Here is a 21,964-nt window from a genome sequence, read left to right on the forward strand (position 1 = left end):
TTTATTCCAAAACTTCAAGACATATATTATTTATTACACCTTTTTCAATTAATTTTGATTCGTCGAATAATCACGATGACTTTTGAAGCTTGGAACTTGATTAAAAACTGTACAAAGCCTAAATTCTTCCCTTTGGTTGAATTTTACAATAAATATAGGTATGATGTTTTCATTAAATATTATCTACAGCTACTAGAAAATGATCCAACATGAACTAAAAATTGCTGTATACATTCCAACAACAATTTAATTTAGGAATCTTAAAGTTCCCTCAATATTTTATTTAATTACTATATTATTTTTAAATACATATCTGGATCATATTACGTTTGTGCTAAGCCTAGAGACATTTTTTCCAGCATACTTTCCCTATCTCTCTGTAATTCAGTAACGAAATTGTTCACCCTATTGTTACTGTTATTATTATTAAGAAAGGCCGATCGTCTTGTGTATTTCACTGCTTCTAAGTCCGTGTAACACCGTTGGTAGTAAAACACCGCAGCTAGTAAATCCCATACGGTGAATTCTGGCCACAAAACTTCAGTGAAGTAAATACAGCTGCAGGTTGTCTGGAATTTTATTTTTTTTTTTTAGCACTTCAACAATGTTAACGTCTTTAAACTGAAGCATATTTTTTATTTGAATCCTTGTTTTTTAAGTAATCGACGATCTCACCTGCCATAACAAGAAGTCACTGAATCGAACTTCGCCAGACGTTCGAATAACTAGATCAGGCTCAGGCGAATGATTGGTGTACAAGCATTCAGAAATTAATTCCTCGTTGATATCTTCCGTCATAATATGACCCCTCACAACTCCTCCAACAACGTCTTTGACTGCATTTGTTATTTCATCCCTTGCTAAAAGCACAAGATCATCAAAATCTTACTAATCTTTTTCAAATGGTCGTAATTGCTTAATATTTTTCATATTTACACATAATTTACAATTAATGCAATTCACAAGAGGATATTTACATGTGTACGAAAAAGCAACATTAAGAAATGCACGATTGTTATTTTTTGTGATGATCATAGCTTCTGCGATCAGTTTTTGTACATCCTTAGGAATCAGTGATAAGTTTCCAATGGCTCTTATGCAGACCCCGTGCTCCATTAGCTTCTCTCTGCAAACGAAATCATACGCAATATTATTATGCCTGTTTTTATACTGAAATCCTATCAAATAACTATACCTCTCATCAAGTAGATTTTGAAACTTTTGTCTGGCAAGTTCCATCAGACCATTTACCTCCTCTTCGCTTCTTTTAAAATTCTCTATACTGAAAGCATATACGGTAACTTCTGGAATTCCTAGTTCAAGACACCATTGAAGAGTCTCTGCTAATTTATCGAATCTAAAACAGAATTTTGAAACGCTATACAGGAAAAAAAAAATATATATTTTTGCACAGATTAAAAAAATGTTTACCGTACCCCTTTGTATGGCCTTCCACTTTTTTCACCCCATTTTTGTTAGCGTAACGTCTGTTACCATCCATTATAAACGCAACGTGTTTAGGAACCGAGCCGGTCTTTAGTACTTTCACGGCCATTAGCTGGATCCAATTTAAAGTGTTCTCTCTGATCCAAGTAGACATTGTTATATTTTATCTAAAATAGAGAGCTGGCTGTTTTGTAGGTTCAGGTTATGTTTAGTTTGTATAATTATTTGTTTCATTTGGAACGAATTTATGGTTAATAATAAGGACAACTTACTATCCTTCGAGGTTTACGTGGAGTTATTTTTTCGTTGTGAAAAAAATTACGTAAGGCTGTGTCAACATGAAGTAAATATTTGACAGCTCGTCTTCCACGTTTTCAAATTCCCCATTTACGGTGCAAAGAAACAACCAGTAGAAAATACCCCTCCCCCTACGAATCACGAGACAGTGGCTGACGGCGCATGCGCGTTTCACCATTCCCAATTTCCCAGTACGATTTTTCGTCATATACGCCATCTTATTATTTCCCCCACTCGGCGTTCCGTTTCTTTCCGGTCTGTGTATTAATCCGCGCGTGATCTCGCATAATCGAGAATCCGAATCGGAGGAAATTGGGCAGGAATATCATAAGTTTTGAGTGGCTTAGGGATCGACTAGTCTCAGGTTATTCGCAAAGTAATTACGTAACTAATCCCGAAGTTTTCTTTTCCTTCATTTACCGTTATGCTGCCTCATGTTATCGTTGTGTATCGAACTACTTTTTGGCGAGTAAGCGTGTGTGTATACGTAGCGCGGTTACGACCTCCGAGAGAAAATGAAATGTAAAATGGCAATGTTACGCTATGGGCCGGAAAAATAAATGTTATATGTACACCGTGAGTGAATAATCGTTGATTTGTCGATAATAATGGAGGGCCACAAGTCAAGGAACGAGTCAGTGGTTGCTCCAGGTAACAAACGAAAGAACGAGACTATCCGAGCGGCATTACTTGGCCCCCGAATCTGTATGCCATTGTAACCGAGCGTTGTTTCTTTCAGAGTTGTATTTCCTAATCGCCAAGTTTCTCGCCGCTGGACCTTGCCAGGAGACGGCTCAAGTGAGTATTTAATTAAGGGGTTGCTCAGAGGTTTATTCGGGTTAATGTTAACGGTGATATTTTTTATTTCAGCTTCTGAAACGCGAATTAGAACGAGCTAAGGTGAGTCGATTGTTCACGTTGACGTTTTGCCGGGGGTCACTGTACACACAGCCAGTGGCTCCACATGGTTTGCACGTGGTTTCTACTTGTCAAAACATAAGAATTGCAAGGTCGTTAACCTTGGTTATCACTGCGCTTCTCCCCGCCCTTTTGGAGCTCGGAAAAACGTGCGAAATTACCATAAAATAAAACCCAAAAAAATTCGCTTTTCTTCGCAGATCCTGCCTCAGAGGAGGGACTGGGAGGGAAATCTGCACAATCAAACCTTCGAGGAATTGGTAAATATGCTTTAAAACGCCGCCGATTGTTCTGCCAATAACGCGAAACGCGTACGGCATTCCATTGTCGAGAACCTCCTCAAATCCTCGTCTCCGTCATGGGCGAAACCAATTGTTGAAAGTTCGCCGGTTTGTTGCATTACCGATCCAACCATCATTTCATCCGGGCGGCGTCACACACGTAGAATCTCATTGAAAATAACCTTTTACCCTTATCGGACCGCCACCCTTGTATGTGTTTCTCCCCTCTCCTCCGCTTTTCCATCTCTCTACTCGTTCCCGATGACGTAATTCCCCCCTCCACCACTACCGTATTCGTTCTTACGAACTCCGCCGACCAATCCCAGCTCTCCAACTACAGCTATGCTCATGGCTGATCAATGAGTAAATGTGTACGCACATTCTCGCGTAGCGCTTTGTATACCTGCGCGTGTCAATGTGTGATATAGGATGCGACACACAGGTGTAGAATCTCCGGGTCTCATTCGTACACAGCCGGTTATTTATAGATGCGTCGTACACGGCTGTGTGCAACTTGTAAACGCATACGCTACACACGCCTACGTTTAATGTACACTTATTTAAAGAGTACGAAGAAAACATCTTCCGCTACAACAATTAATATGTTTTTGACGCAAACGAGCCTCCATGATCCTTACTCAAGACCCTGTTGACGAAATATTCATTGTGTAGTATCTGATTGATTATCACTTTATTTTTGTACTATTCACGTTTCAGCTGAGATTTTCTTTTTTATAGCATAGACAATTTAAAATCGGTCAGGCAAATCAAGAAAACGATATGAAATTTTTTTTTTTTTTTAGGTAATAATTATTGGTAATAATTCACTATGATTTTTTTTTTATATAGATTCTGTCACGTACATACCTGATCAGGGCAAATGCAAACTTCTAAGTACGGAAAAGTCTTAGGATTGTTTTACCAGCGTCTTGTAATCACTTGACAGAGAAAAGTTAAAAAAATTAATATAATTCTTGATCCATTTAGCAAGCAATTATAGCAGAAGATAATCATTGTAGACAGACATTGTTTTATAATTATTGATTCAAATTTACGGTAATCGATTGCACACAAACTAATACGGAATATTCAATCTGATGAAAACCAAATGTATATCGCAAGCATTTTTTATCAACAGGAGCGTAAATACGCACATATTGCGCCGCAACATTTACTGCAAATATGTGCTCGAATCGGTCCAGTCTTGGAGAAAGAGGTGCCGCCTTGTATTCCAGGAGCTGTATCGCTTCTTGGTGCGGGGCGTCAGTCTTTACTACGTACAAAAGAAGGTACGAGTGTAAAACAGTGCTGGAAATTCAGTGAATCTTCTACAAAATAACTTCTGTCTCAATACCTGAGTTTAAACTAATCTCATGTATTTGGATTTCCAGATTTCATGCAACAAATACTCGGCGTTTTAGCTTATTCAATAAGGCAAGGAGGAAGACCATTCCTCGATCCGCCTGGCATTACAAACTGCCACAATATTGGTAGGCAAATACTTATACGATATCTTTTACAATCTATTTTGTAACTCAATTTGTTAGTATATCTCGGAGCAAAACCGATTACCAAGTTTTTTGTCCTCTGCTTTTCAGTTCGTGTAATACAGGGTAGAGAAAACTCGGGACCTTTGACTCGGCGTCAAGCATTACCGACTAGGTTTTACACTAAAATGCAATTGTACAGACATACCTTGGGCCACTTATCGGCTGTGTATTGTGTTCTTTACGATCGCACTGGCAAGTACATTATCACTGGTGCTGACGATCTGCTCGTTAAAGTATGGAGTGCGATAGACGGCCGACTTTTAGCAACCTTCAGGGGAGCTTCATCTGAAATAATGGACATTGCTGTAAATTTCGATAATACTCTTCTGGCCGCTGGAAGCTTAGATCGAATTTTGAGGGTCTGGTGTTTCCAAACGATGTCTCCTGTGAGTGCATACTTTGATCAACTGAATTCTGGCTGTCCATTACGTTCATACAGATCGCTGTAACATTGATTTTATTTCTTCCCCTAAGGTGGCTGTGTTATCGGGACATTCGGGCATGATTACGTCTGTCAACTTTTGTCCAATTTCGTGCAATGGTGTTAATTACCTTGTGTCCACAAGCACTGACGGCTCAGTAGCGTTTTGGCCCCACACTAAGAACGGAAAAGAACGAGCAATGTTCCAGTGAGTAGTAATGAATCGTCTTTTTCTGGTTGGGAAATTTTTCGAATTTTATGAAACATTCCTTATCACAGGACGAAGCCGATTCAATATCACGAAAAAATGCGACCTGGTCAGGCACAAATGATATGTGCATCGTTTAGTCCTGGGGGGGCTTTTATGGCAGCAGGATCTGCAGATCATAATGTCCGTGTTTACGCCATGCTTGGAGATGAAGGGCCACGAAGAGTGCTCGAAGTTGAGGCACACACAGACACAGTGGACAGTATTCAGTGGGCTCACTACGGTCTTCGCTTTATATCGGGATCCAAAGACGGCACTGCCAACGTTTGGCATTTTGAACAACAGCAGTGGATAAATAGGAGACTTCTCATGACTACCAAACTTCCTGGGTAAGCCCATAATATTATTTCAAATTTCGTAAAACTTGCTAACATCATGGTGAGTTTTTGTCAAACCAATCGGATCTAATCACGCTAAACATGTTTGCTTTTTTAATAGTTAATGGGTCAATTGTTCCCACTCTCTCCTCAAGTTGGAAATTAATAAAAGTAGAGGTAACATCCAAGTTTTCCTGCTTTCAGAGAACCCGAGGTAGAAGATGATACAAACAAGAAAGCTAAGGTAACCATGGTTAGTTGGGACGTCAGCGATGAGTGGGTGATCACGGCTGTCAATGATAGTTCGTTGAAAGTGTGGGACGTGAGGACTGGGGAGCTCAGGCAAGTCCTGAAAGGTCACAGAGACGAAGTCTTCGTTTTAGAATCTCACCCAACCGATCCGAGAGTTCTTTTGAGCGCGGGTCACGACGGGCAGCTTATTATATGGGACATACTGAGCACAGAGCCTGTGGCTTGCTTCCAGAATTTTATCGAAGGTCAAGGTCACGGTGCAGTGTTCGATGCTAAATGGGCACCAGATGGTACAATGCTTGCAGCTACAGATTCGCACGGCCACCTTCTTCTCTACGGGTTTGGTTCTGGCGTGGAAAGGCTCAAAGTTGTAAGTTGAACCGTTTGATTTCTTTCTACACAGTTGAAAGTTTTCTCCTCTTTGGCGTTGGGTGAAATTCATTCTGTTTTACATCCTTCCAGGTCCCTAAAGAACTTTTCTTCCACACGGATTACCGTCCGCTTATCAGGGATTCAAATCACTACGTTTTGGATGAACAAACGCAAACGGCGCCTCATCTTATGCCTCCGCCATTTCTGGTTGATGTTGATGGTAACCCATACCCTCCTGCCTTGCAACGATTGGTTCCGGGTAGAGAGAACTGTCGCGGGGAACAATTGGTGCCAAATATAGCGGTCGGCGCTGGAGGTAGGGCAATATTTCGATGAAAATATTTGAAATCAAACATCGGTGTTACTCTTAAAACAGAATTTATCTTATCTAAAGAACATTTACAACTTGTCCTTTAGGAATGCAAGAAGTAATTGAAGGCTTACCGACTTTTGAGCCACGCTCCAACATTGATAGACTAATCGAAGCTCTTGCTCAAAGGCAAAACATCAATGCCGAGGGAGAAAATATAGGTGACGAAGATAATCAAGGTGAACCGCTGCTACGGCATATAGCTAGTCCTCGTGGAAGCAGACCTGGATTACGCAGAGCTGGTGATGTGGAAGGAGTAAGACAAAGCAGCGGTAACTGGCAGAGGGACAACACAACCCCTTGGAACAAGCCTATCCTTGCAAGACCGATCAGCTATGCTGTTCTTGATACTATTACTAAAACGCTGTAAGTATCATACAATTGATACAATCGTAATTATTCTGACACAGCACTGATTTGATCAAACCCGCATCTCTTTAACAGTAATGCCACAGCCGAGATGGAACTTGAACACTGGAGACGAGAGATGCGACGCAGACCAGCTACAGCAAATCCTACCGAAGGATTGGGCGGGGTGCGTGGTCTGTTGGGAAATCGTAAAAAAAATAGAGGCACGCGTCATGGGTACAGAACGAGAGCAGCTCGAGGCGAGGATCGGGAGGATGACGAGTTTGAGGTATTTTGAGATGATCTTTTCTAGTCAATTGTAATCAGCCTTGGTTTCATAGAAATTTAGTTACGATTTCTGTTTGCACAGAATTCAGACAATGTGGATGTTACTGGGAGTTCAGCCAGCAGTAATAATAACGATTCTTCGGCACGCGAAGAAGACTTATGTTCGGATAGCTCAAGCTCCGACTCCAGCAGTGAATATTCAGATTGGAATGCACATCAAGGCGTAAATTTAGAGCCACCGAAACGTAGTAAAAGAAAACCAGTAAAAAAACGTTCCGTCACCCCGCCGAGTGAGTCTGACAGAAGACGCAGTCAAAGACCTAGAAAGAAGGTGAATATATTTGTAATTCTTTAAACTTTCCTATATTTTACTTTCGAATTTCAAACAACACAAAGTTATCTGCCATTTTTTATAGATTATACCAGTACCGAACGGTATTGGCGAAGTACCCGAAGCTTTCCGTCCACCGGAATGGCTATCGGCGATAATTCCGAGAAAAGCTCCCTACTATCCGCAAATGGGTGATGAAATAGTATATTTTCGACAAGGTCACCAGTTTTACATCGACGCCGTTCGCAACAAGAAAGTTTACGAACTTAGTCCGCGTTGTGAGCCTTGGTCGAAGATGACTATAAGGGTAAGATCCATTTGTAATTTGTCTGAAATATCCAGATTACTTAATAACCGTTATTCTAATCGCAACAAAAACTTGCAGGCTCAAGAGTTTGTTAAAGTAGTGGGAATAAAATATGAAATAAGACCGCCCCGTCTTTGCTGCTTGAAACTGGCTGTGATGGACGAAGATGGTCGATTGACCGGTGATAATTTTACCATAAAATATCACGATATGGCGGACGTTTTGGACTTTCTTGTACTCAGACAAACGTTCGAAACAGCTCTGGCCCGCAGCTGGTCAGAAGGCGATCGCTTTAGATGCATGATCGACGATGGCTGGTGGATGGGACAAATTCAGTCGATGGAACCGCTGGATGATAACTTCCCAGAGTCATTTTTCATGTGCTTTCGCGTCAGATGGGACAATGGAGAATTCGAAAAGATGAGTCCCTGGGATCTCGAGCCTGTGGACGAGGACAGTAAGTTAGTCGTACCGATATACAAGTTGAGTTAATGTAGATGCTGGATAAGCAATCCGCATATACTTTTCTATCGCCTAGGACTTCCAGCAGAAATTGGCGGTGCTGTTCCTGTACTTCCCGAGGAAATCGAGGCGACACTCTATCAGCCACATGCGGAAGAATGGCCAATGGGAGACAGGGAAGCTACTTGTCGCAGGATAATAAGAGGCCTTGACCAAGTTATGACGCTTGCAATTGCAGAGCCATTCGTCGTTCCAGTTGATCTCAATATTTATCCCGCCTATGCGTTTGTCGTTGAATACCCGATAGATTTATCGACAATCAAAGCACGGTTCGAAAATCATTTTTATAGGAGAATCACGTCAGCTCAGTTTGACGTAAGGTACCTGGCGACTAATGCTGAACAATTCAACGAGCCTCATAGTCAAATTGTCAAACAGGCTAGAATAGTGACAGATTTATGCCTCAGAGTAATAAAGTGAGTATTAAATATTCCTTTGCGTTTAATTCACGTTTATCACGCCTCTATTTAAAGCCTTTATTTGTTTCCTCCATTTTCAAATTCACAGAGATATGACCGAGCTCGACGTTCCAGCTGTTTATCATCAATTGGTAGATACCTATCAATCCTCAGATTCTGACGAAGATATAGTAGACAAAAACAGACCATCAACCAGTTCTCAACAGCCTTCATCTAGCAGAAGTTTGCGTTCGCAAGAAAGTATCAGCGACTGGAAAGTTGCTTGTCGACAATTACTAGAAAGTTTATGGCAGTGCGAGGATTCCATACCTTTTAGGTAAGCAATTTGAATCAAAGAATATAAGGTCTTTTACGTCTGATTTTCTTGCGCAGAATAAGAATGTTCATTTCTAATTTGCAGAGAACCAGTTGACAGGCTTGAACACCCCGATTATTACCAAATAATTGATACCCCAATGGATCTACGTACTGTTAAAGAAGATTTACTTGGTGGAAACTATGAGACTCCAATGGAATTTTCTAAAGATATAAAGTTAATCTTCACAAATAGTAAAAATTACAACACCAACAAACGATCGAGGGTGAGTTTACTTTAATAGCAGCCTAATACGCAACGTGAAATTGTCAATGGTCTATTTTGAGAATAGTTTTTTGATCAATGCTGCATGAAAAAACTATTTTTTTTTCTTTGCCTTTAGTCATACTTTCTCACGAAATTGGGAATAATTAAATATCAAGCATTGTGAGTGACTTGTATCAATTTCCAACCGATTCCAATGTTGTAAATTTGACGAATACTTTTGGACCAAAAGTATATCAGGAAATTGAACAACTTTTGTTGAAACAACCGATTTTACAATATTACACAAGATAACATCGCCGATTATTTGTTCTTATCACATTTATTTTTCACACTGTGGTAACTAGCCACTTACCAGAATGTACCTACAAAACGTACGCTAGTGATAATTACTTAATTTAGCACGCTTGATAAATCCTGATGGTAAAATCTATAAAAATGAACAAAATAATCGTACCGTACGTAAAAGAGTTAACTACTCAGCTAGTTCCATTCTGCTAAGTAATACTTGCAGTGTTATTCATGATAGCAGTTTAAATATTGTATAATTGCATTGCTGCTTGACGTAGACACAGATTCTGGTAAGTCGCATTCATTTATTGTTAATCATTGGTGATGCAATTTCAGTGTACACAAGATCTGCCATCGATATTTCAGTATCAATTTCAGTTCTAATATATTATGCTTATCATTTCGAAGATTCTTAATCAATTTGTTAACAACACTAGATTGTTATTCATTTTTTATAGTTATTTTGTGACGTTGATAGTAATCCATTGCTTGCGCTCTTTTGCTGGTTTCTTTAAAAACGACGGTCAATTTCTTAAATACACCTTCTTGCTCCGCAATCGTCTATCTTACTCTAGTCTATACCCCACAATAATCAATGAATTCCTGTACGACAAATCTCGTCATTATTTGTTAAGGATCTCCCTTAATGCGCATATTTTAACCTTGTATATATTTGCATACTTCACCACAATTGGGCTATTTTCATTTTGGCATGTCCAAACGGTTGGACTATTGTGGAGCACAACAATAACATCTTCATATCTATTTTATATTATCTTGACAGATATATTCGATGACAGTAAGACTTTCCGCCATGTTTGAGGAACATATGCGAAGGATTTTGTACAACTGGAAGTCTGCTAGGAGACGCAGTCAAATCAACAATGGGATGGCTAAAGGGAAAAGGAAGACCTCTGCACGTTTAACTAACGGAGCTGGTAAGATTCACTCACTCTTGTCTTTGGATGCAGGCGTGCTATGACGTCATTTTTTTATTACTTATATAGTATTTTCATTATTCACTATTGTTTATCTTTTCACAGGCTCATCAAGAGTGAGACCACCCCCAAGCAGTGCCGAAGAAGAAGAAGAAGAAGAGGAGGAAGAAGAGGAGGAGGAGGAGGAGGAAGAGGAGATGGATGTTAATAATGTCGACAAAAATGAAAGACAATTGGCACCCAAAACCACCAGGACTTTGCAGAATGCTGATGGACCTGGTAATTGAATACGAAGCTTAGACACGAGTATTAATCTTATGATTCGTTGTCCTTTTGAATTGGCTTGTTTATTTTTTTTTTTCTTTTTTGTCAGGCCCCTCTCGACTAGCTAACGGTCATGGTACCAGAGCTGGTGGCGGATCTCGTCCAAAGATTAGTCTCAGGATATCTCGCAAGGTGACACCAAGTAAAAAGAATGGTAACAGCGATAGCGATCAAAGTGATGATTCTGAAGCGACGATTGAAAGTGAGAGCAGTGACAGTGCTCCGATGCGGAAAACTCGGGCGGCGAGGAGGACCGTGGTTAGCAATGGGGCGGGTGATAGTGATTCTGGGGATAGTTACAAGCCAGGGGGGCGTGGCAAACAGACGCGAAAAAATAGGGCTAAGAATGGAAAGTCTAGTCGACAGAATAAACCAAAAGCTAAACCGTTCGTAGTTGCGGATGACGATGATGACGAGGATGAAGATAATCAGTTTATGGAGCCTGAAAGTACAGAGGATGAAAGCGAGGCGGAGGAAGTTGTTACGAGAAGTTCGAAAAGACAATTGCGAAAACTCGCGCCTGTTCAAGATGTAACAAAGCAACAAGAAAAAGAAGACGAAGATGAAGATGACGATGAAGAGGAAGAGGAAGACGCAAGCGAGGACGAAAAAAGTAAGGAAGAGGAAAGCGACGATGAATCGGACGAAAAGGAAACTCGGAGACAATCTGCAGCTCAAAGATTGCGTATCAATCAAGATAGTGACAGTGAAACGTCGGATGTACCCTTTGAAACTGCGAGAAGTAAAAGAAACGAGAGAGTGTCTAGAGATTCTGACAGTCAAGACGCCGGCATCCAACCTCGAAGATCTGTTAAACGACCTCGTTATAACGTAGATAGCGATGAAAGTAATTCCGTACCTATAAGAAATCGGCGAAAAATTAAACGGCGATATTATAACGAAGATAGCGACGAAAGCGTACCCGAACCTGCCATTAGTATCAGTAGTAGAGGAAGAGTTAGAAAAATGACTGCACGTGCTAGGGCATTTCTTCTCGAGTCACCCTAGCGTCCGTCTCCGAGTTAGTAATAGTTGAAATGATCAATAATCAGTTCTCAGAAATTACTGATCGGAAAAAAAAAAATTTCCGTAATTCATAATCAGATAAACCCGGTCTAGGAAAAAGTGTTCAGACTAATCCAGTACTCACTTTAACCACATGTTTATGGAATGTCGAAAAACGACAGGTAATTGAACATAGTGAATAATGATTACGTTCTGATGAAAAAACCCCAACTATGAAAATTATGCGCAATAAGGAATCAGTTTACAATTTAAATAATATTTATCCGTCCAAACTTTATCCAAGTTTACTACAATCAAGAATTTTATCAACACATTTGAGTCCTGGATGAAGGTCTGAAAAACGTTCAATAAATTGACAAGGTTCTGTAACGAACTCTTACCATTCGGAATTTCGAATCCGTCTTACCAAAGACAACACAAGATATACATAGATCAATTATAGGTAAATATGTTCAACCATCTGAGTTAAATCATGAGATAGCGGACCTCGAAAGCGGCAGTTGACTTCAATTCGAGGACAGGGAACAGAGTATTGTGTCTATATTGTACATGTAATAATTTATACCTTTGTTGCATCCAAAGTAATAGTCTTTTACAATATTGTTTTATGACAACACCTCTCTGTTCAAGAGCGTTGTAATAATAGCTAGCTAATACAGTTAATACTTCATTACTCATATGCGTTTTTCTTACATAATTATTAATAATATTACAAAGTGATAAATATCTTTGGGTGTAACGGTCACATTTTTTCCGAATAAAACGCTACGCTCGTAGGCACGAATGAAACAAGAGATAAAATAATGAAAAAAAAAACAATAAAAAAACGAAATTTTGCATACAAACAAACATCAGAGCAATTGTAAGCTACTCTCCGTGGCATTTTAATTCACGAATATGACATATTAGTAAAGTTTTATAAATTCTTGCAACGACATGATGAGATCATTAAGATATTTGAATTAGAGAAAATATTTTTGAAAACGAATTCCATTGACTACGTTAAATTATGATTCATTTTTTCCAGGTGTACTTATATTTTAAAATACGTTTGCCTAACATATTTTTTTTAGATCATAAGATATAGAAATGGCAGTGCCTTTGTAAATCATAGTTATTCTCCCAGCATACTGCCACTCATTTAGCATAAAATTATTGAATCAATCAATCAATCAATCGATGATCAGGAAAGGTTGAAAAGAAGAATAAATAATAATATAGTGTTTGCATTGTTAACAATTATTTTATTGTAATTCGTAAGTCATTTGTTACCAATACATTGGGTAATAAGAGTGTTTTTCTAAAAGGCGTGCAGCGTCGTTGCTTTTTTTTTTCTCTTTTTCATTTTATTGTAAATATAATGTATGTCCGGGCAGCGCCCTTTTCCGGACTACTTAGAATCGGAACATTTATCGTCAGATGATATGTGTGTTCCTCGCTTACATCACGCGTATAATAAGTTCCAAATTATCTTTGTGGGCAAAAATTATAACAAAGCGAAACTTGACATTTTCATTTCTGTTTTTTTTTTCCTTTTTAAATAGCAAATTCATAAAAAGACAGTGTAACGAGCCAGGAAAAATGGAACGAAAAAAAGAACAAGAACGTGACGTAAATGAAAAGATTGTTTAAAAAAAGTTAAAAAAAAAACAAACAAAACAGTTGCGGTTCAATTCATAAATGTTTTTTTTGCTTCCCTCCTCAGTTCAACCGCTGCAAAAATGCTCTTTCCGTATATAGGTATATAAAACGTGTGTATTGTATTATAAGATCTATTCATATATTATTAATGTATAAAAAATTATAAAGTATACAATTCTCGAATCAACAAAGTAACGTGGATTAAGAAAATAATGTTTGTGCACAACTGCTGGAAGTCTTGACTGTCTCAAGCCATTGTGATATTAGCTTAAGAATTATATTCAATTAATAATAATAATAATAATCATAACAACAACATGATGGTAATAGTAGCATTAGCAGTAGTAGTTGTAGTAATAGCAATAATATTAATAATAGAAATAACAATAATAATAATAATAATAATAATATAAATATTGATGATAAGGTAACGATGGTTATTTTTTTAACGAGGCATTACTATGAGCAGGGCATATATATCATGTCGATTTCACGATTTTGAAGAACATTTTGACTGAGATTGCTATAATTTGGCAATGTATTATGTACTACGATCTACTGAAAATTCATGATTATGTTTATAATACAATAATTAACATATTTTCACGAGATATGACCTCTAAATCACTGTTGCATCAACGTAAACGTTGCGTAACTAAGTATACATACATAGGTATGTAGGTACGCCGTTAATTAACGATAATACCCTATAGAAGACTTATTACAGGTGAGTGATACGAATTAAAAGATGTTTTTCTTTATTAACGCGTGGGCTCTGTTTAATATCTAACGAGAACTTCGTGCTCAGTTATATACAGTGTAGTTTCTGCGTCCCACCGCTACGAATAAAAATTGATACGAAATTATTTCTAAACGACGTTGTGTCATTCAAACAGCGATCCCGTTTTTTGTACATACATTTAAATGTTTTACCGATATATTTTACTTACTCTTTGATTTTAGTGTTACTATGAAAAATTTAGGGGGCGTAACAACAGTTTACATTATACGATACACATGGTACGAAGGAGAATGTAAAAAATGACAGGGTCGATACTTTTATTGCGGAATGTGACAATTCAAAATATATCCAATCAATCGCTGTTGGAACATGATTTGGAGTAATGCTACGGTTCCATGAAAAAAATAACGATCATTGTGTTATCTTTCTTGCTTTCAATAATTTTACGGAACGTTTTATCCGAACAGTATCAAGGTAATCTCCCATGCCATTCGAAAGCTACGTAGTTTAAAATATATTTGTTTCCCAAGTTTCTCTTTACTAACGTTCGGTTATAAACTTACAAAATTAGTGTAGTACACAATCGGAAGAGGCTTTTCAAAATAAAATCAAAATAATGTGATATTCTTTCTTTTATTATTATTGAATACAAAATGATTATTTCAACTTAAAAATTTCATTATTTTTTTCACTTGTGTGCTACCTGCAATATTGGCCTTTTTCAAACTCTACGGTAATTGATTGATTTTATTTATTCTGATTCTTGCCTTTAAAAAAAATTTAATGGCAGTGGTTAAACAGAATGGTCATGTAAATATAGTCTACACTCTACAGAGTATGCAGTTTGATACATTGCTTTTTCATGCATTAATAATATTATTATTATTATTATTAATAATAATTTTATATATATTTATAATATTTTATCTTCATATTTTATAGCTACTAAGCATTAACAATTGATTCTTTGTATGATAGGTCCGTGATATGATAAGCCAATATGTAGTTGATTTCTTCTTCTATTTTGCAGAGGAGCCGCCAAAGCCAAGCCAAGTAACAGTTTACATATTAATTATAATTCAGCTATACAAATTGTATATCAAAACTTATAAAATACCCAAAACCACGCTGGCGGCCCCCATCCTGCTCCTGCATTTCACGTAGTTAATCTACGTTCAATATGTCTCTGATATGCGTTAGAGCCAGACTCGTTCTTGGTCGTCATTTACAATTAGGTTTATAAACCGTACATACCTATAGTATGTATGTGTTAAATAGATGATATATTTAAGGGATAAATTACAGTCATCTCATCTCGGTAATATCAAAGGATGTTATTTTAATATGTGTATAATCTATGGTTTAAATCCTGGCGGCGGTGGTGGTCCTCGTTGCCCGTTTGTTCTTGACGGATCTTCCGTCATTACTGTGACCAGTTCCTCGACAGCCTTACCCAAGTCTCCTGTAGATTGAAAAAAAAAAATCCGCATTCATACGTGTTATCAAAATGAGACGTATCATGAGCCAGACATTAGCAATGTTGAAATAATAACATTGCGAATTAGTATGCAAACACATTAATTATAAGAAAAAATCAGTAGTTTTAAAACATTTTTCATCGTCTCAAATACGTGACAGCGAATAGAGTAATCTTACCTCTTACATCCGTCCTGTTGCGTGAAAGCAGTTAAGCACGTTTTGTTAATTTATTGTATGAAATGTGATTAGTTTTACTTGTTTATTTCTACTTATACCGGATTGTTTCGCAGATGCGCAATTTCGATACGCCTGTGCGTGGGTAACCGATGCCAATAGAGTAGCACGGGTTGCCTGCGCACAGGCGGACCCTATAGGTTCGCCTGCTTGTGCATCTGCGAATACGTAGAACAAACACAACAAGCATGCGATAATCCCTTTGAAGCGTACCGACCTGCCATGTGCATCAGGTTGCCAACGTTATGTGATATGCTGTGCGAATGTGGCGGGGGTGGCGGACGTTCTAGACTTCCTGCTCTGCCTTCACCCCATCCTCCACCACCTATGCCCATAATACTACCTCGTACACCAAATACCATACAGTTTTTCTATTCGGTCTCAGACCTTCGAACGCCTTGCAAATAATGGCTACGTGTTCACAGCGGGACTAACGCCGGACGTTTAAACCAAGTTGACAAACTGCGATGAAATACTTGATGAGATTAGCGTTCGGTATGCTCTCTTCAAGTTCAAATTAGCATAATACACGCGGTAGATACGTTAGAATCGCAACAAAGAATCCGGTATTTCGCTTTCACCTTGGCCGCTATTTTCAGACGATTCGAAATTGTGGGAAGTTTTAAACACATATAAGTAGGTAGAAACGTTGATGTTATATGACGAACATATTACAATATTAACTTTTCATATGTTTATTTATTAACATCAACATGGTCGTACTTGTACCTATGTACTTACATATGTTTAAAACTTCCCGCAATTTCGATTCGTCAGAAAATGGCTGGACTGTTTTGTAAGAACGAAGCTAAGGCGAGATTTTCACGGGCAGTTTTTCGCTGTCGCAGCGTAGCGTTGCTTGTTGCGGCGGCATTTTGCTGCCCGTGATAATCCAGCCCAAGTTACGAAAGTTGCTCGCAGCGCCGTCTGCGACAGAAATTTGGCCCGAGAAACTTCTCCCTTCTCAGTTAGTTCGCCGCAGTCAACGATTGATGAAGTCTATGGTTTGACGCGTGCGCAATCTGCTGTCGGTCGCGAGCGGAAATATTAGTTAATTTAAACTTGTCACGACGCCGTATTATATGTGCGATAAACTTTCAGTGACATTTTTCAAGTGTGAGTGATTTGTGTGTGCGGTAAATTGAAGTTTCTGCGGGTAAAATTCGACTTTAATCAACTCGGTGCCAGTACGCAGCAGCGGGGTCACCTTAAAGGATGTTTTCAAACACGGTTGTCGACACACGTCGCGCGGACTTGCCTCATTCCTGCTGTACAATCGCGAATATTGTAAGTTTGATGTACGGTATATTACGTTCGATAATCTAGTGAACGAAAGTTACACCAAGTGTCGTGTTATTGTCACGTTTGTGTACGCTTTGTGCGCCGATTGCGTAGCATATAATTATCGGCGGTGATCAGTCGTTTAAAAGCTTGCATAAGGATGAAATGATTTTAATAAAAATAGACCGATGTTGATAACGTGATCAAAATAGTAGCTTCGACTATATTTTGATCAGACTGGATTTCGGTTAGTCGAGGTGATATTTTTTCCCGAAAAAATGATTTGACAACAAATTATCCAACTACCGTTAGCATGAATATGGGAGTCTATTGCGTGATTATATGATTTCTAATGTTTCAATGTCAGCATCCCAAAGCAGCCACGTGAACGTGAAGTGAAATAGTGGTAATAGAGACAAACCTGGAGAATCGTGATAATGCCCGTTCATCTTTGCCGGGGAATCAGTCGCCAGCTGCGACGCAGTCACGCTTCGAGTTTGCAGGGTTCCAGTCTTGGAGGGTGATGCTGCGTTTGGCTGAAAGGTAAGCGATCGTCTCTTACTTCCGTCGCATATCTCACCCAATTCTAGGGCTGTCGATACTCAAGGAACGTACACATTGCCAAATAATTATAAAAAATTTACCTCGTCCAAAAGTTGTCTTAGCCTCTGTAGCTGCGCTTCTAATTGTCGATTATGGTCTTCGAGTATTTGCATGCGAGCCTCGAGTCTCCCCTTGTGTTGCCTCAACAGTTTAGCCTCGGCGATCATGTCGCAGTCGGGTTGCCGGGTGCTGTGTCCGTCCTCAGGTGTGGAACCCGGAGTTTGTTTGGAGCGCAGCCTTTCGTACTCAGCTTGTAGGGTCGCGTTCTCTTCCTCCAGTTCTCTGATCATTGCTTCGAGTTCTTCTCTCTGTTCGGCATCTATTGCCGCCATTACTTGAACAGGACTCCTCGGCACGTTGATGTTGTCCGCGCCGTTGAGACTCTGACAGTAATGAGCTATCAGCTGATGCTCGTCGTCGCTATCCGGTGTAGAATTACTCCGCGTTCGGGATAGTTCAACCTCGGCCAAACGTGACGCGTACATCTCCAGTCTGGAATGCATGTCTTGACTCAGAGTGCTGTGCTGAGGCGACGGAGCCGGACTCTCGAGGGCGTCGCCTTCCAAAACTGTTTGCACTGGGAGATAGCCGACTCTTGGATGCTTCTTGAAGTATCGTTTGGACTTGAATTTGTTACGCAGCGCTCTCGTGAAGTCCCTTACGTCCTCGCCGGACGTTGTCTGTAAATTATTGTGCATTAAAATCGGCGATAAGATTCTAGAGCTGGGTTTGAAACGGAATAAGAAAAATTCATGAACTATTTTAAACGTACCGCGGTACAGTACTCCTGCATCGGATGCGTCAGTTTGTGATTCTTTGCTTTGCGACCGGAGAAGAAACAGTTTTGACACATGTCAAAGTTGAAACACTTCAGGCAACGATATCTGTAAGATCATATTAATGGTTAAGTCATCTTTGAACAATCGATTCGATCCGTTCCTCAAGAATATTGTTTCGTAATAAATTACCTGAAACCGGTGATGGGGTATTCTTTACAAATATTGCATTTGGCCTGATGCTTGGCTGTTTCGGCAGCTGATAGTCTGTGTAGAACAGGGAGCCAGACCATGCTTTGTGGCTCTTGTTGAAGCCAGCTCAAAAAGTGAACAGCTTCAATTTCGTTCTTGTCTTTGCCTGCTTTTTCAAAGCAGCTTCTTACGCTAGGTTCAATGTTCGATCCGCCGAACGCCGCAACCTCCCCAAGTTGTCTTGGTACTTGGATACAGTCGTGAAGCAGCAGCCCTAGCTTTCTTTGATCAACTAATCTGTTCGGATCGGCGATCAATCTGAACAAGTCTGAAAGTAAAGAAATAAGATTATGAATTTTCGTTAAATTAGTTTTCAAATCAACCAGACCAGACACCCCAACAGCAATGTGTCGTTCGACTTGTTACTCACATCTATATTTTTCCTCCAAGTGTCCCTTGCACAGCAAAACAAGGCCGACTTTAAATGACAGTACTCGAATCTGGCCGGTTCGTTGACTGAAAGAAATTCCAATGTAAAATTAATATTGATAGTTCGCGCGCAGTTGCCACTTGTAAATGGTTTTTAAATTGTTTTTTTGTTTTCTACGACGGTAAATAATAAATAGCAGCAGTAGCTGAAGTCGAGTATTTTTTTCTGCCGAGATCACAGAATGTATTTTATTCGGATAGAAGATTTACCTTTGAAGCGGCGTAACGACAAAATCATTGAAGTCTCTCTAGTAATATTTATGAATCTCAGAGAATATTACCGCTATTTTTAACTTGATAAAATTTGAGTAAGGCGTTTGGTTTCTGGGTGGTATTAAAGTGCAAAATATATATATCCAAGAGATAAAGGGTGATTGGAAAAGAAGTGACGAATCAAAGATCTGCATAAATTAAACGAAGGTGCAAAAACAAGGCGCAGATATTTGTAGTACGAGTCAGTCTGTAGCGGTAGTTGCGTGTAAAATTTCTAAACCTATGCAAACTACAACGTGGAAAAAAAAAAAAAAAAAAAAAAAAAAAAAAACTAATGCCATGCCATGAAAAAATTTTGTAGGCGCGTAAAAGACGTATAGAATATAGATATGATACTGGAAAGATAATCCTGAGCATGCGTCGCAAATTGTTAAATCGAACTTAACACATCCATAGAGGTAGTTTAAGAGAAATATTCACCTATCATACCTATCATATACATTGAGGAGCCAGTTGATGGCCAGATCTATACACAGCGGTACTGAAACCTGTGACGGATTGTCAGCTGCTATTAATTCGTAGAGCGAGGTCAGAACCGTTATCATGTCTGGTATATCTATCAGCTTGTCGTTCTGGGCTCGTAGACCGTGTGTGTCGAACTGCTCTAGCGCAGCAGAGAGGCTTAGCATATCCACTGTTGTAAAGACAATCATCGTTAATTTGGGAATAGTTTCTCAATTAAAAAATCAATAGTAAACGGAAGATCGACGGTGATTCTTACAGCATAATCGCTTCTGCACCGTCCTCAGTTTCATCGCAGTTCTGTAAGCTGAAAAACGGACTTCGTTAAGGTCGGCTAGCGACGACATCAGGTCTATCATTTGAGGATGATCCCAGTGCGTCGTTTCCAGTTGATGGCTGAAAATAATCAAAGTTTATCCTTCCGTTTCCAGATTCCTTCACAGAGTTTTTGCTACGTTTTAGGGTATCGCTTTTAATCCTACTTCTGGTCACTTATATATCCCTATCGCTAGTCCGTCACACCGCTTACTTTATGTAGTAAGGCACTTTGGCTGGCGTCAGTGCTCTTTCCCATGGTGGCTCAACGCTGCCCGCAAGGAAAGCTTGGCTACCCGGGGTGCTGCCGTCCTTTCCAAATCCGTTCAACAGTTTATATCGTTCGTCTACAGCTACTTGCAGAACTTTCCACCTGTCGGCACAGTTAAAAGAACGTTAGACAAGTCACAGAGGGTTGGATAGGATCCTTAAAAGTCAGAAAAGAAATCAGAGAATTTTATTGAAAATCTGAAATTTGAAATCACAAACATTTTACTTTTTTTTTTTCTCATCTTTCAACAAAACTTTGAATCAACTTCGCATCGATGATTCCCTCAAAAAATTCAGCAAACATTTTTTCCAGTGTACTCTTACCTTATTCGATTATAAGTTATAATCGAAAGAAAAAAATTAATTTCTTCTTCTATTTCATGAATTGCTGCGGATTTATAATCGATTGAAAATCAATCATCCATTTACGTTGCTGGGTAAAGAGGAGCGAGAAAGTTTAGATTGAAAAACGTACAATGTAAAAAAATGTTTGCTGAATAATTGTAATTAACCGATAAATAATATCTAGCGTCGAGTCATTGTTTTTTTGGGTAATTTTTTTTTTTTGCGAATCGGCAACTCACCTGACGTTAAGATCTTCAAGTTTTGCGAGCAGTGCGTGCGACACGATAACGCTGCTCGAAGCGAAGATACTCGCTTGGTCGTTTGTGTCCTCGATGTTTCTTTGAATGGGACCAAGACGGTCGCCGAATTTTCGCAATTGATCCAACATTTCCGTAGCCTCGTTAGAATCCGTAGGAGTTTGCCAGTTTCCTTTAAGAGATTCAGCAGCTGCCATTCTCGATGACAAATCTTCCAAGGATTTTTGAAACACGCACATTTTCTGCAATTAGATAAGAGAAGAAATTTTTTTCGTTAAACAAATTTATCATACATATATAACGATACTTTTTTGCGGTTTTTTGCTATTTCTGATAGTATACCGACAGGTTTTCAACGCTCGGGAATAATTATTGCGATATAATGTAAATTATTATTGTTTGCAATAGATTGATTGAAAAAAAAAATCGTGAAAATTGAAGGAATAATTCATTTCCGAGAAAGTTATTACACATGGACACGCTTTACGTAAATTGCAAGCTTTTTGGGGTCGCTGATTACGAAACTGAAATCAGATTTTAAAAATTCAAAATAGAGTTTTTTGAACGGATTTGATTTATTTCTTAACTTTCGTCCGCCATATTCGATCTGCCATCTTGAATTTTTGAAATCTGACTTCAGATTCGTCATCAGCGACCCCAAAATCTGCATAATGATCTCGTGTATGATCTAATGCAAGCGATAGATCGTCCCGATCCATACTTGCAAGCACGGATAATA

The 21,964-nt window shown here is 39.0% G+C and overlaps 3 protein-coding genes and 1 long non-coding RNA gene across 19 annotated transcripts in view; 2 read left to right on the forward strand and 2 right to left on the reverse strand.

Moving 5' to 3' along the window:
• Positions 1-52: 52 nt before the first annotated feature.
• On the reverse strand, positions 53-14,841 carry LOC124309552 (dehydrodolichyl diphosphate synthase complex subunit DHDDS). Of its 4 annotated transcripts, none has more exons than XM_046773265.1 (6): positions 14,831-14,841; positions 1,437-1,630; positions 1,196-1,378; positions 978-1,126; positions 676-860; positions 53-569 (listed from the first exon to the last, which is right to left on the reverse strand). In XM_046773265.1, exons 2-6 carry the CDS (start codon positions 1,598-1,600, stop codon positions 324-326), a joined length of 927 nt encoding a protein of 308 aa, XP_046629221.1. In that variant the 5' UTR covers positions 1,601-1,630; positions 14,831-14,841; the 3' UTR covers positions 53-323. The 4 variants fall into 4 exon arrangements, with proteins under 4 accessions (XP_046629221.1, XP_046629222.1, XP_046629219.1 ...); XM_046773266.1 differs by lacking the exon at positions 14,831-14,841 and adding an exon at positions 1,719-1,923 and having other exon boundaries at positions 1,196-1,357; positions 1,437-1,613; XM_046773263.1 differs by lacking the exon at positions 14,831-14,841 and adding an exon at positions 1,719-1,923 and having other exon boundaries at positions 1,437-1,613.
• On the forward strand, positions 2,019-13,337 carry LOC124309538 (PH-interacting protein). 4 transcript variants are annotated; one of them, XM_046773236.1, is made up of 23 exons: positions 2,019-2,394; positions 2,483-2,541; positions 2,614-2,643; positions 2,862-2,921; positions 4,081-4,231; positions 4,334-4,432; positions 4,541-4,878; positions 4,967-5,121; positions 5,193-5,510; positions 5,703-6,120; positions 6,213-6,438; positions 6,540-6,858; positions 6,937-7,129; positions 7,211-7,459; positions 7,545-7,766; positions 7,845-8,223; positions 8,317-8,704; positions 8,796-9,023; positions 9,108-9,288; positions 9,857-9,868; positions 10,363-10,516; positions 10,622-10,795; positions 10,890-13,337. In XM_046773236.1, the coding sequence occupies exons 1-23, from the start codon at positions 2,352-2,354 to the stop codon at positions 11,846-11,848; spliced, it is 5,355 nt and encodes a 1,784-aa protein (XP_046629192.1). In that variant the 5' UTR covers positions 2,019-2,351; the 3' UTR covers positions 11,849-13,337. The 4 variants fall into 4 exon arrangements, with proteins under 4 accessions (XP_046629192.1, XP_046629190.1, XP_046629191.1 ...); XM_046773234.1 differs by having other exon boundaries at positions 2,022-2,394; positions 8,305-8,704; XM_046773235.1 differs by lacking the exon at positions 9,857-9,868 and having other exon boundaries at positions 2,026-2,394; positions 8,305-8,704.
• A 22-nt stretch (positions 14,842-14,863) lies between the features above and the next one.
• The window catches only part of LOC124309536 (dystrophin, isoforms A/C/F/G/H-like), a 306,902-nt gene continuing 299,801 nt past the window's right edge, over positions 14,864-21,964 (reverse strand). For 7 of the 10 annotated variants that reach the window (XM_046773231.1, XM_046773233.1, XM_046773232.1 and 4 more), the window contains 11 exons: positions 21,208-21,467; positions 20,568-20,726; positions 20,298-20,434; positions 19,997-20,210; positions 19,245-19,330; positions 18,815-19,142; positions 18,619-18,730; positions 17,888-18,526; positions 17,665-17,779; positions 16,180-16,287; positions 14,864-15,711 (listed from right to left, as the gene is read on the reverse strand). In XM_046773231.1, the coding sequence (XP_046629187.1) occupies positions 15,605-15,711; positions 16,180-16,287; positions 17,665-17,779; positions 17,888-18,526; positions 18,619-18,730; positions 18,815-19,142; positions 19,245-19,330; positions 19,997-20,210; positions 20,298-20,434; positions 20,568-20,726; positions 21,208-21,467 (2,265 nt within the window). In that variant the 3' untranslated portion in view covers positions 14,864-15,604. Of the gene's footprint in view, positions 15,712-15,905; positions 15,920-16,179; positions 16,288-17,664; positions 17,780-17,887; positions 18,527-18,618; positions 18,731-18,814; positions 19,143-19,244; positions 19,331-19,996; positions 20,211-20,297; positions 20,435-20,567; positions 20,727-21,207; positions 21,468-21,964 lie in introns of all 10 variants that reach the window. The other 3 variants (XM_046773228.1, XM_046773224.1, XM_046773230.1) reach the window with 3 other exon arrangements.
• On the forward strand, positions 16,958-17,776 carry LOC124309564 (uncharacterized). Its single transcript, XR_006909254.1, has 2 exons — positions 16,958-17,249; positions 17,611-17,776. It is a non-coding gene; the product is annotated as an uncharacterized LOC124309564 (long non-coding RNA).

Source organism: Neodiprion virginianus, chromosome 7, assembly GCF_021901495.1.
Source record: "Neodiprion virginianus isolate iyNeoVirg1 chromosome 7, iyNeoVirg1.1, whole genome shotgun sequence".
NCBI lineage: Eukaryota > Metazoa > Arthropoda > Insecta > Hymenoptera > Diprionidae > Neodiprion > Neodiprion virginianus.